This window comes from Vombatus ursinus, unplaced genomic scaffold, assembly GCF_900497805.2.
Source record: "Vombatus ursinus unplaced genomic scaffold, bare-nosed wombat genome assembly UNPS02014798.1, whole genome shotgun sequence".
In the NCBI taxonomy this organism is placed as follows: Eukaryota; Metazoa; Chordata; class Mammalia; order Diprotodontia; family Vombatidae; genus Vombatus; species Vombatus ursinus.
In genome coordinates, this window is record NW_020954576.1 from 55,476,223 (window position 1) to 55,489,761 (window position 13,539).

Genomic DNA, 13,539 nt, shown 5'->3' on the forward strand with positions numbered 1-13,539 from the left:
GCTGGAGAAAAAAATGGCAAACTACTCCAGTATCTTTGCCAAGAAAACCCCAAATGGGGTCTCAGAGAATTAGACACAACTGAAAAACAATTCAACAACAAAAATTTCTTTTAAAAAAAATAGTATTACTCAATGCTCACCACGTCCAGTGCATAATGATCTCTTCTTGAACAAATTATATATAAGTATGAACACATCATATGTATTTATACATGTGTGTATACACACATGTGTATATATGTATGTGTGTATACATGTGCACACATACATATATATGGTATATGAGGCTTTTGTGTAGCCTAAAAGCCTTTAGCTCTTTTGATTTCTTGATCTGGAGTTAATTTCCCAACATATTTTTCACTGTCTTTCTATGCCCACCTTTTCATTGAAACCACTGAGCATCTCATTGAGTACTGATTGACTCAATAGATAAAGTATCAGGCCTGGAGTCAAAAAGACCTGAGTTCAAATCTGGCCTTAGACAGTTACTAGCTGTGTGACCCTAAGTAAGTCATTTAACCTATGTTGCCTCAGTTTCCTCACCTGCAAAATGGGGATAACAACAGCACCTACCTTGCAGTGTTGTTGTGAGGACTGAATGAGAGAATATTTGTGAAGCACATAGCACAGGGCCTGGCTAGCAGGCGCTATATAAATGCTTATTCTCTTCCCTCCCCTCCTTCAAAGAACCAGAGAATGACCTATTTAGAGCTGGAAGGGACCTCGGAAGCCAACAAGTCCCAGTTTCCTCATTTTATAGACAAGGAAACTCAAAAACCTAAATGGGGATAATAATAGCACTTACCTCCCAGGGTTAGTGTTAGGATCTAATGAGATAATAATTGTAAAACATTTAGCACAGTGCCTGGCTAGTAAGCGCTATATAAATGTTAGCTAGTATTATTGTCATTACCATTATTATTGTAATGATGATGATGATGATGATGATGATGATGTGACTTGCCCAGAGTCACATACCTAGTAAATCCATGAGACAGGATTTGAACCCGTCTTCCTGACTCCCAAGTCCAATGCCCTACCCACTACATCCCACTGCCTTTCTGAATTCTTTTTTTTAATTTAATTTATTTTTTTAATTTAGTATTTTATTTTTCCCCAATTACACGCCTTTCTGAATTCTTACAATGTCTCTGCCTCCTCTTTTAGTAACAAGCCTATGCATAAGCTGCAGGTATCTTGACTGGTTTTTTTACAAATACATATGATAAGCACAGTGATACAAAGTGACTAAGTGATTTTTTTTTTGGACGAGGCAATCGGGGTTAAGTGACTTGCCCAGGGTCACACAGCTAGTGAGTATCATTTGTCTGAGGCTGGATTTGAACACAAGTCCTCCTGACTCCAGAGCTGGTGCTCTATCCACTGTGCCACCTAGCTGCCCCTACTGACTTTTCAAGTGATCTTTCTTGTCTTTCTACACAAGGTGAGACCGACTCTGTCAACTCCCTCATTTGCCTTCTGAAGGAGAATTTGTGAGCCATCCTTTCATTTAGGTTCTAATTCCCTGTATCTTCTGCTTTCATTTAAAGCCACAGCAGCAACAATAATAATAATAATAACCACTAACATTTATGTAGTACTTTAAGGTTTGCAAGGTACTTAATGAAAATGATCTCTGAGGTGGATATCATTATTATCCTCATTTTACAGATGAGACAGTGGAGATAAGGGGAGGTTCAGTGACTTGCCCAGCCAGGGTCTTCTGGCTAAAGTGTCTGCGCAGCACTTGAACTCAGGTCTTCCTGAATACAAGTCTACTGTTTTTTCTACTACATTAAGTTCTTTAAAAAAAATAAAAATCAGCATTACTTAGCATGATTTGGTACCAATACTATCCTCTCTGCCTCTGTTAAAGCAGTCTAAAATTACATTAGCTGGGGGCAGCTAGGTGGTACAGTGGATAGAGCACCGGCCCTGGAGTCAGGAAGACCTGACTTCAAATCCGGCCTCAGACAAATGATACTCACTAGCTGTGTGACTGTGCTCAAGTCACTTAACCCCATTACCTAGCTAAAAAAAAAAAATGTAAAATTACATTAGCTGTTTCAACAGCCAGGTCTCACTGAGCCTCACAAGATGCTTGTGGTCCACTAAAATCCTTAGCTCCTTCTCCGGCCACAAGCTCCAGGCTGTGCCCAAGACACCGACATTGCTTCCTCAAAAGATCTACCTCACCTGACTATTCATCCATCCTGCCTCGCCTCACCTCCTCCCCACCAGTAAGCTGTACTCTGCCCCCTCGGTCCCTTGCCTCTGACAGGCATCCTTTTGACTTCTCTTGCTAGGGGCGTGTGGGAATAGACAGGCCTAGGAGTCATTTTCCAGACCTCTCCACACTGTGGAGAAGGTAGTGCTGAGTACCTCACCCCTTTCCAACTCTCAGCAGAATGAAAGGTCCTCATGGGCTGGGACTATTGTGCTTGTTTGGGCAGCACCCTCTCTGTGCTACAAGCGGGGTCTGGTCACTACTGACCCTGCAGAGGGACCTCACATCTCTAAAAGCATGAGACACCTCACTTCTTCTTGGTTTGGCCAGCTCATATAACCTTCTCTCAGACTAGCAAAAACACAATTTTCTACCCTTTTCATCATTAGCTGCTCCTTATGAAAAAGAACTTAAGGAAACACTGGACCTTACACTTACATTGGGGCATCTAGGTAGCACAGTGGATAGAGCACTGGCCCTGAAGTCAGGAGGACCTGGGTTCAAATCCAGCCTCAGACCAAACACTTGACACTTACTAGCTGTGTTACCTTGGGCAAGTCACTTAACCCCAATTGCCTAAAAATTTAAAAAAAAATGAGGGGGAGGGGGTTTAGACCAGAGGATCTCTTCCTTCCAGCTACAAATTCTTTGAGCTTTAAAAGATGGAGCTGAGAGGTCAGGCTAGGCGGGCAGGCTTAATGCAGGAGAGTGTGAGGTGAAGAAGGTTCTCCAAGTGACTGCATCAGCAAAACTGAATCCATCTCCCCTGAGATCCTAGAATTGAAAGTGCCTTTGCAGAAGAAAATTCCAGAATAGTACAAACTCAGTGAGGAGATGAAGGGGGAGGGCAAGAGAAAATGATGAAAAATGCCTAACCAGCAACCAACATCCTTGCTTCCACCCTCAAGGTCTCTGCCATAAATATTTCATAAGGCTGCTATCCAGGGAGCCAATTGAGTAGAAAAGGGACATTAGTTTGGGGAGATGCCCTTTTCGAGCAGAGCCAGGAGTGGAACTTTTCTAGAGAGAAATACCTCAAGATATTTCTACTACTCACTCTTCCCAGGTCTTTTATTTTATATCCAATAGAGGACAGAAAGTACACACCCTCCATTGTTGTTCAGTCATTTCAGTCATGTCCAACTCTTTGTGACCCCTTTTGGGGTTTTCTTGGCAAAGATACCGGAGTGTTTTGCCATTTCCTTCTCCAGCTCATTTGACAGATGAGGAAACTGAGGCAAATGGGGTTAAGTGACTTGTCCAGGGTCACATGGCTAATAAGTGCCTGAGGCCAGATTTTAACTCAGGAAGATGAGTCTGCCTGACTTCAGGCCCCATCACTCTATACACTGCACCACCATCCACTAGCTGAAGGGAGGGGGAGACAAGATTTTGCTTGTCAAGAGAGGTGGGTAAGATGACCACACTGCATTCTAGAAAGCTGCCTTCTCCCTCTCTCTTTCCCTTACCCCAACTTAAACCATGTCACTCCATTGTTGCTTCTTTCTGGATACATTTGGAGATCAGTAAGATAATTCTGTATCACTCAGAACTCAAGGATGGACCTCTGAAGCAGGCCATTCCAAACTAACCTTGCCTGCTGGCCATCCTGGTGGTAGAGTAGGTGAGGCATTCGATACCAAGATAGAAGACTGGGTTCAGAGTCTGGCTCTACCACTAGCCAACCACGTGATTTTGGACAAATCCCATCCCCTCTCTGCCCCTCAGATTCCACATCTGTAAAGTGAAAGGTTTGGATCAGATGGCCTTCAATGTCCCTTTCAACTTCAAAATCCCAGTATGATCCCTGGCCCACTTTTTGTCCTGCCCTCCACTGTACATTTATAAATTTTGTGGTTACGTATTTCATAGGCTCACAGATTTAGAGCTTAAAGGGACTTCAGACACCATTTGCCCCAACCCCCTCATTTTACAAATGAGGCGTCAAGAGGATCAATGACTTGCCCAAGGTCATCCAGGTAGAAAGTATCAGACCTTGGATTCAAACGAAGTTCCTCTGACTCCAGCTCCAGCATTATTTCCATTTCTATTGATTCTACCCTAATATTTTGACCTTCTTAGAGACAGGGATAGTTTCTTTTATGTATGTATACATATATATAATATATATGTGTGTGTGTATATATATATAATATATATGTAACCTACATAATATAGTATAACCTATAATGTATCTTACGAGTGCTAAAGAAATTTGACTGACCAAGTAATTTCTATACTAAGTCATTAGGACACCTCCAAGCCCCTCTCCCCTTCCCTCGTCTATACCTCTTCTATCCCCTACTTGCCAAGGGAGGACCTCTACTCCTCCAGCCCTCTTCCAATCTCCACACACTCACGCTTTGGTCATCATCCTCACTCCTCATGTGATCAGCAATGAAGCGCACACCGTCTACTGCCTCCTTGAGCCCACAGCCACATGGCCCAACAGGGCCCACTCGACCCCGGAAGCCATTGGCTGATTCAGCTGACTCAGCCCCAAAAACTCCACCAAACTCCTTGACAGAGGCCTGGTTGACAAAGCAAGTACAGGAATTGGCCCCTGGGGCATCTCCGAAGAATAGTCCCCCACCACCTTCCTGCTCCCGTTGCCGCCTTCGCTGCCTTAGCCTCTGCCTGGCACAGTTCTGGCGTGGCTGCTTCATGAAGAGGACAGCAGGTAGCTTCTCCAAGAAGACAACTTTGACCCATGGGGCCATGGTGTGGGTGGTCGGTGATCGGTGATGCACATTGAGGACGCAGACACTGGTGACAATGGAGAAAGTCACCAGTACCATGGTGAACATGAGGTACTTGCCGACCAGCGGCACATCCAGTGAGGTGGGTGGGACAATCTTGGAGATAAGCAGGAGGAAGACGGTGAGAGCCAGCAGGACAGAGATGCAGAGTGTCATCTTCTCACCACAGTCAGAAGGCAAGTAGAAGACCAGGATGGCAAGGGAGGTGATGAGGATGCAAGGAATGATGAGGTTGATAGTGTAGAAGAGAGGTTTGCGGCGAATGATGAAGTCATAGGTGATGTCCACATAAGTGGAGTCATCTGGATTCTCATTCCGCCGCCCCGGCAAGGCTACAATGTCCCATTCACCACTGGGTGTAAAATCATCCAAGTTGGCAACTTCACTCTTCAGTACCAAGTCAATTTCGGTGCGATCATAGGTCCAGGAACGGAACTTCATGGTACAATTCTGCTGGTCAAAGGGGAAATGCTTGACCTCAATCTTGCAGGCACTCTTGTAGATGGCAGGTGGAAGCCAGAAGATGCTACCATCATAGGAAACCACAGCATTGGAGTAGAAGGAGACCTCATACACCCCATCAGCACTGCAAGAGGATTGGGTAGGAGGGAAGATGAGGGGAAATCAGTCATGTCTCATTTCTTCAGGGACCCACCCTGTCCTGGGTAACACAAATTGGACATCTAGAGGGAGAAAGAGATTCAGTTCCTACACTTAGGAAGCTCTTAGTCTTATGAGGGATATAAGACACCTTCACCACACTCATTCTACAAGGCACAGATGTAGACAGAAAAAAGAACAGATGATTCAGCCAGATGGTGTTCTCAACGTTAGTTGAGGGAATAGGAAAGAAAAAGGAAGTGGAAGGGAGGGGGAACGAGGACCAGCAATCACTCTTAGGAAGGTTCTCTGAGGGGAAGGGGGAACAGGATTAAGAAAGTGTATGTGTGTGTATGTGTGTGTGTGTATGTGTGTGTGTGTGTACTTTTGTTAGAGGGGAAGATAAGACTGCCGGAGTAGGAGGCTAAGGGGGCTTATCTAAAGCAGGGAAAATATATCCTGTGGGAACTTTCAAAACTGAAAGAGGATTAAAGGGTAGGTGATGATAGAAAGGTGCAGGTAATTCTTAGATTGAATCGAGGGAGCATGATAGTGTGAGCAAAGTGGATTAAGATTTGAGGTGAGACAAAGAGAAGACATAGGATATAGGCTTTGAAACCCCCAAGCAGTGGGAAGATAGGGAACGGATAGGGAAGGATGAATTTATTAGAGAATGGTGATTCTTGCCCCGGGCATGGGAGGGATTCCTTGGTGAGAAAAGGGACCTCAAAAGATCCTTTGTTTCCCACCTCTTCCCAATCCTGACTACAATAAAGCAGCCTAGTCAACTGGCAAGCATTTTTTTTTAAAACAGTTTCTCTCCTTCCACCACACCTTCCACACATGAGTGCTAGCCTGGGAGTTTAGGAGATCTGGATTCTAATTTTGCTCCTACTGCTCTAAGGTTGCTCAAAATTCCAGTTTTGTTTTGTTTGGGTTTTTTTTTGTCTGAAAAAGGAAGGGTAAGGGAAGGGAGGGTGTTAAACTCTATGACTGGTAAGGTCTCTTCTAGCTCTAACATTCTATGAATCACAAGGAATCATTATTGGCTATAAGGGTCAGAGTAGTAGCTCAAATGATCTCATTTGTCAATTGATCTATATGTACATTTGCTTGTCTGTGTCACTGCCTATGTGCTGGTCAATTTATGTTCCTTTCCCTTCATCTACCTTGAACTAGTTGTTTTTGTTTTTTTTTTAATTTCTAACTCAACTAACCCTCCCATTGGCATCCTCCTTCTCTCCCCATTACTCAAGGGCTACATACTTGTTGTAGAGGACAACATCTGGAAGCCAGATGTGCTTGGAAGGGAGTCGCACTTTCTTCATATTGTCGAATTCTTCTGGTTTCCAGGTAAGCCGGTAATCCTCCCACTCCTGAGGAGAGATGCCAGAGAAGTGACCAGGGAGAGAGTGGCCATTCCAATAACAGAAAGGATTGGGGGAGGAATTAGAGGCTGACAAGGAATATGGTAAAAGGAAAAAGAATATAGTAAAAGGGAAGGAGTAGGAGAAAGCTACAACACCAAGATGCCTTCTGCCACTATCCCCTCTCCTTTATCTTGAATGTAGAGGTGGCCCCTCTACTTACCAAAGCAAAACATTCTAAATGAACAAGTATCCCATTCCATCCCACATTCTCCAGCAGATTGCCCCTTCCATCATCCCTGTCCTCTCGATTCTATTCAATCTCTCCCTATCTTCTGACCTGCCTATAAATATGGTCATGTTTCCCTCATCCTCAAAAAACCCCAACTTGATCCATCCATCCCCACTAGCAATAAAACCACACCTTATTTTCCTGTTATGGCTAAATTCCTTGAGAAGGTCATCTACAATAGGTACTTCCTTTTCTCAAACTCTATTTGTAACTCTCTAATTGGCTTTTGACCTCTCATTCAACTAAAACTGCCCTCTCCAAAGTTACCAATGATCTCTTAATTGCCAAATCCAATGGCCTTTTCTCAGTTCTCATACTTCTTGAGCTCTTTTCAGCATATGACACTGGGAAAGACCTAACCTTCAAAGGCCAAGGTCTCCCACTGAGTCCTGATCTATATCTTGCCACTGGACCCATATGTCTCTGGAGGAGAGAATGAGGCTGGTATCTTTGTACACCCTCCCTCACTGAATTCTTTTTCCCCTCAAACCCCCCCCTTATGAATTTATATAGGGAACTATAACTGTTGAGGGTATTATTATCTTTTCCTTCACTCAGGTTCACAACATCCCTAACTTCTCATTCTCTCACCCTACCCCACATATATTTTCTTGCCAAGACCTGTCAATTTTACCTTCATAACATATATGTGTGTATATGTATATGGGTAAGGCCTTTTGACTGAGTGCAAGTTTTACAGAACAATTCCTTTTATTAAGGGGATTTATTCTGTGAAGTTTGGATTCAGTCAAAGGGCTGAACTTGAGGACATAGAGGGCCATGTGGGGCCTCAAGTTCCCCACCCCTGAATATATGTTCTCTCCTCTGACACTGCCACCACGCTGGTGCAGGCCCTCATCACCTCATACCTAGACTATCACCATAGCCTGCTGGTGGGTCTGCCTACCTCAAGTCTCTCCCCCTCTACTCCATCTTCTACTCAGCTGTCAATCTTTCTAAAGTGAAGATCTGCCCAAGTCACCCACTCATTCAATAAACTCCAGTAGCTCCCTATCACCTCTAGGGTCAAATATAAAATCTGTTTGGCATTCAAAGCCCCTCACAATCTGGACCTCTCCTACCTTTCCAATCTTCTTATCCTTTACTCTCTACCATGTACGCTACAATCCAGTGCCCTGCTGGATTGTAGATTCAATCTCCTTGCTATTCTTTGCACAAGACATCTCCCAAGTCCAGGCATTTTCACTGGCTGTCCCCCATTCCTGGAATATTCTCCATCCTTATCTCCATCTCCTGGCTTCCCTGGCTTCTTTCAGGTCTCAGCTAAAATCCATCTTCTACTAGAAGCCTTTCCCAATCCTCCTGAGTGCTAGTGTTTTCCCTCTGTTGATTATTTCCAACTTATCCTGCCTATATCTTGTTTGTACATAGTTGTTTACATGTTATCTCCCCCCATTAGACTCCAGGATCCTGGAGAGCAGGAACTATTTTTTGTCTTTTTATAGTACCCAGCCCATAGCAGGCACTTAATATATGTTTATTGACTGACTGACTAACTACCTCTACCTCAATAAACAGATACAACTGCCATTGACTATTCTCTCTCTATCAGGTGGGGCATAAACTAGGGTTACAGAAGACAAAGGACAGGTAGCCATGTGACCAAAGCAGTCCTGGAGCCCATGAGATAGGCTTGGAGGAGGCTCATTCATTCAATAAACATTTAAAAGTGTACATAACACTGTGAAGGCACTAGGAGAAATATAAAGTTGAGATAAGACAGCATCCCTGACCCCATTGTGCTCACAATGAATGACTCAGACAGTATATAATATCATATGATAAATACATTAGAAAATTAAAGAAAGTATTTTGTGAGGTATGAGGGGAGAAAGTAATTTTGATAGTGATTGATTAGAAAAGTAGAGCAAGAAAAAAAAGTGACTATAGAAGGAAAGAACAAATGGAAGGAAAAGAGACACAGGGTCTGAAAAGGAGAGGGGTGTTGAAAGGAGAGTATTAGGTCACTCACCTGGGTCAGCCAGACATTGGTGGTCATGATCTGCTCCCGCTCATGCTAAAACAGAGGGAGCCCTTGATGAATATTCTAGCCCAACCTCTTCCATACCCCTCCCAAGTAAATACGCAATGCCTAAGGACCAAGTAGAGAAGACCTGCTAACTTCAAGTACCCGGGAGAACTCCCCAGAAAGGAGGCATATGTGAGGGCTGAATGCACACATATGTACAAATCACACCAATGGGTTGGATTTTATCAGGTGACAATCTATCCTCTTATCCTAGGGAATCCAGGAGCACAAAGGTGATCCTGAAGGGCCAAGATCGCTACTTCTAACTTACCACACTAATGAGCTGGGCTAGCGATACTGTAAGCTGCACAGTCACCAGCTCAGAGCCATTGGTGGCTGGTCGAATGAGCTTATTGTAGCGGGCAGGGTCCAGGAGATGTTCCACCAACCTTTCCTCTGTGTCCGTAGCCAGGAACCCTGGGATAGAGTGAGGGAAAGTGCCAAAAGGGGATAAGAGCTAGTTAAGTGTATTCACCCCATCAGGGCATTTTGGGACAACCTCCCCAACAGACAGGATGCCAAGGTAGGCGGAGCATGGCCTAAGGCCACAACTCTACCCTCCTCTCTCTTCCTGAGAAAAGCACCAAATGTATATGTGATTTTTAAAAAAACCACCTTACTTTTAGTATCTATAAGAAATAATGCAAATTTAATAAAATACTGTGTCATAATAGATATATGACCAGAATGTAAATGGTTAGTTTTTGAAGGCGGTAACATATATTTGTAAAAAATGACATAAAATTGTTCTACTTCTTTCATAATCAGAAAACTGCAAATTAAAACAACTTTGAGGTACTCCTTTACACCAAGTGAATTAATAAAAATAGTAAAAATAATAAGATTCAATGTTTGTAGAGCTGTGGAAACAGATATTTTATTATAGTATTGGTGGAATTATGAATTGATGCAGTCTCTTTGGAGAGCAATCTGGAAACTTACACTTATAAAACTGATTCTGTCCTTTGACCTACCAGTAGACTGTATCATAAGGATTTTTTTTTTGGTGGAGATGGGGGGTGGAGCAGGGTTGGACCTGTGATTTCATTCACATGGCAAACTCCCTCCCCCCATGCAGAATGGCAACCTGTCTATAACTCAGAGTCTTAGGGAACTACCTGGGGCACTAAAAGGTCAAGTGACTTTGCCCAGGGTCACATAGACAATGTGCTTCAGAAGCAGGACTTGAAAGCTGGTGTTTCTGACTTTAAGGTCTGCCCTCTATGTATTCTGCCAATGCTGCTTCTATGAATCCAACAATCTGAGTTCAGATCTCTGTTGAAAAAAGACCTATTGTAAATATATATGCATATGTATATATATAAATATATATACATATTTACTTGCAATAGCCAAAAAATATGGAACTAATGTATTCATGAAAAAGAACAGCTAAATAAATGGCAGTACATCTAATCATGAAGTGTGCCTCCCACCTCTTAGCAATGGACTGTATGTAAATGCAGAATGAGACATATTTTTCAGCTACAACCAATATAATACAAATTTCCTTTGCTTGACTATTCTTATATTATAAAGGAGGTCTTTAATTAGACAGGGGAGAGATGAGGAGAATGTAATGGGGCTAGTTCTAGTGATGCAAAAAAAAGAAAACAACAATAATGAAACATACTAAAAATACACAGAAGAGAGCAAGAGGAAGTTCAGAAGTGGACACAGATCAACAAAGCAATACTGGTAAATTTAATATAGATTTTAATTAAATTGAAGTTAATTAAAATTTTAATTTAATATTAATATAGATTTGTTTAAAACAAGCTACATGTAATAGAGTCACAGTTTCATATACAATCCTCATTCTTCTACCTTCCTATATGGAAATGTTCATGTTTGTTGATAATTTAATAGTTCATAATTTTTTTTTTGGCTTTTTGGTGAGGCAATCAGGGTTTAGTGACTTGCTCAGGGTCACACAGCTAATAAGTGTCAAGTGTCTGAGGCCAAATTTGAATTCAGATCCTCCTGACTCCAAGGTCAGACCTCTATCCCCTGTGCCAACTAGCTGCCTCCATTTTTTTAATAGTTCATAATTAAAAAAATTAAACATCATATCATCAAAAAATTATGGCATATCAATGCCACAGAATATATCATAATGGATTACCTGCACCTGGCATATAACAGGCATTTGATAAATGCCTTTTGATTGATTGATATGAGTCATAAAAATAAGAGGCAATGTGTTGTAATGGATAGCAGTGGAAGACCTGGCGTCAAATCCTGCCTCTGATGCTTGCTGGCCATGTAATCTTGAGCAAGTCACTTAACCTCTAGTGCCTCAGTCAACACCCTATGGCTATCAATTGCAGAGAAAGTATCACTTGACAATGGTAAAGAAAACACAGGTCTGTTTAGAAAAACAAAAAGCAAAACCAAAAAACAAACAAACAAAAAACACAGTCATTCAATCAAACAAATAAATAAATAATGGTAAATATCCTGACTGTCATATTTACTGGATGTGTGACTGTGGATAATTCACTTAACTTCTCATTGCCTCAGTTTCTTCATTTGTAAAATGGAGATAATATTTGTATAGTCTAGCTCATCAGGTTGTAATGAGCACATTACTTTGTAAGCTTAAAAGCACTATAGAAATATTATTATAAAGAAAAAAGAAACATGAAAGGACATACAAAGTGCTGTTAAGTGAAAAAAATAGGGTACCATACTATTGACAAGGATTATACTTTTTAAAAACAACAAAACTTTATACATATGAAGATGGAAAAGCGATTGGAAGAGGAGGCAGGCTAAATAAGTTGTTAATGTTTTTTACATATTGTATTTTTCTTTTATCAAAATGTAAGTTATTTGTTGTGATTCTAATTCAAATTTTTGTTTATTTGTATTTTTGAGAATTATTATTAAGTACATAACAAAGAAAAAATTTAACATGTAGGAAAATCCACAGAAGACAACATACTGAGACTCATCCTCCAAAAAAAGGAGTCCCTGTATTAAGCGACACAAAAGAGTGTCTCTCAGACTGGAAGACCCCATGGCAGGGTCTATTCCTTGAGGAACAGTGTAAATCTTCCCTCATTCTCCTCAAAGGGTGGAATCAGAGCTTGGAACATGTGACTGAGATTTCCCTTTCCTCTGTGTTTTGAAGAAGTCACTCACAACTTCTTGGGCATGAGAGTAAAAAGCAGATTATCACATCTTTCTCACTTTCTGTCCCTTAGAACCCAGCTATTTGTACAGATAACATACGTGTCTGTATGTATGTCTTCTATATCTGTGTGGTCAATATTAAGTATAGATTATCTAGGTTTACCAATTGTGTATCTGTCTATGTCTTTGTGTGTGTGTGTGCCGTGGTACCTTGGTGTCTTCTCTGTATCTGGTCACATGCTTAACATATTCAGGAGGACCTTCTCATTCTAGATTCAGACATTTCTTGGGGACACACATACAATACAAGATTGTATGTTCTCATATCTACCATCTATACACTCTTAGTTACCACATTTTCTTCTCTGACTAAATGCACCTTCAGCCATATACTAACATTAACCCTCAGAATCCCTGCTCCTCCACCTCCCCCCCAAGTGCCTGCTCACTTTCACTGGTATAACAGAATCACACATAGGTGCTTATTTGTTTCGGTACACTCAGCACACTGAGATACAGCAATGTTTCTCACCCCTTTCCCACATCCCCACCCTTTCTCCTCTTCCATCTCCCACCTCTAAGAGGGTGGAGATCCCCTCCCTTCTTCCTCTCATCTCTGTATGGTGACCCAATTTGAGAGCTGCCTGTGAGGTTGAAATAACTAGTCAAATCATATCAGGTACAGGATTCCTTCCCCTCTCCCTAAATCTCAGGTTCCTCTCCTGTGAGGAGCCCTTCCCTTGCTTGTCTACCCCCCACCTTTCCCGCCCCCCATTCTTCTTCCACCCTTCCCCTCCCCCCCCACCCATGGTCTTAATCACAAAATATTACATTTGGAAGAGAGCTTCGAGATTATACCCCACCTCATTTTTGCTCTTGAGACGTCTCTCTCCTCACCCGCTCCTGTCCCCTACATTCCCTGGGGCCCCTCCCCTTCCCCAAGTCTCCCCCAGTTCGCCGGAATCCGGGTCCTCCCAAAAGCATACTGCTCTTTCTCCACTCCTGCTCCCTCTGATGTCTCTGGCCGGTTCAGCGTCCTTACCTGGAAACAGCCCGAAGAGGCCAAGGCTGAGAAGCAGCGCCATGGGGAGCGGGAGCCCGGGCAT

At 42.4% G+C, this 13,539-nt stretch overlaps 1 protein-coding gene across 1 annotated transcript in view; it reads right to left on the minus strand.

Moving 5' to 3' along the window:
* Nucleotides 1-13,539, minus strand: part of LOC114050092 (neuronal acetylcholine receptor subunit beta-2) — a 17,613-nt gene extending 4,074 nt beyond the window's left edge. The window contains exons 1-5 of the mRNA XM_027871644.1: nucleotides 13,476-13,539; nucleotides 9,567-9,712; nucleotides 9,239-9,283; nucleotides 6,853-6,962; nucleotides 4,588-5,572 (exon numbers count right to left, since the gene is read on the minus strand). Of these exons, the coding sequence (XP_027727445.1) occupies nucleotides 4,588-5,572; nucleotides 6,853-6,962; nucleotides 9,239-9,283; nucleotides 9,567-9,712; nucleotides 13,476-13,539 (1,350 nt within the window). The remainder of the gene's footprint in view (nucleotides 1-4,587; nucleotides 5,573-6,852; nucleotides 6,963-9,238; nucleotides 9,284-9,566; nucleotides 9,713-13,475) is intronic.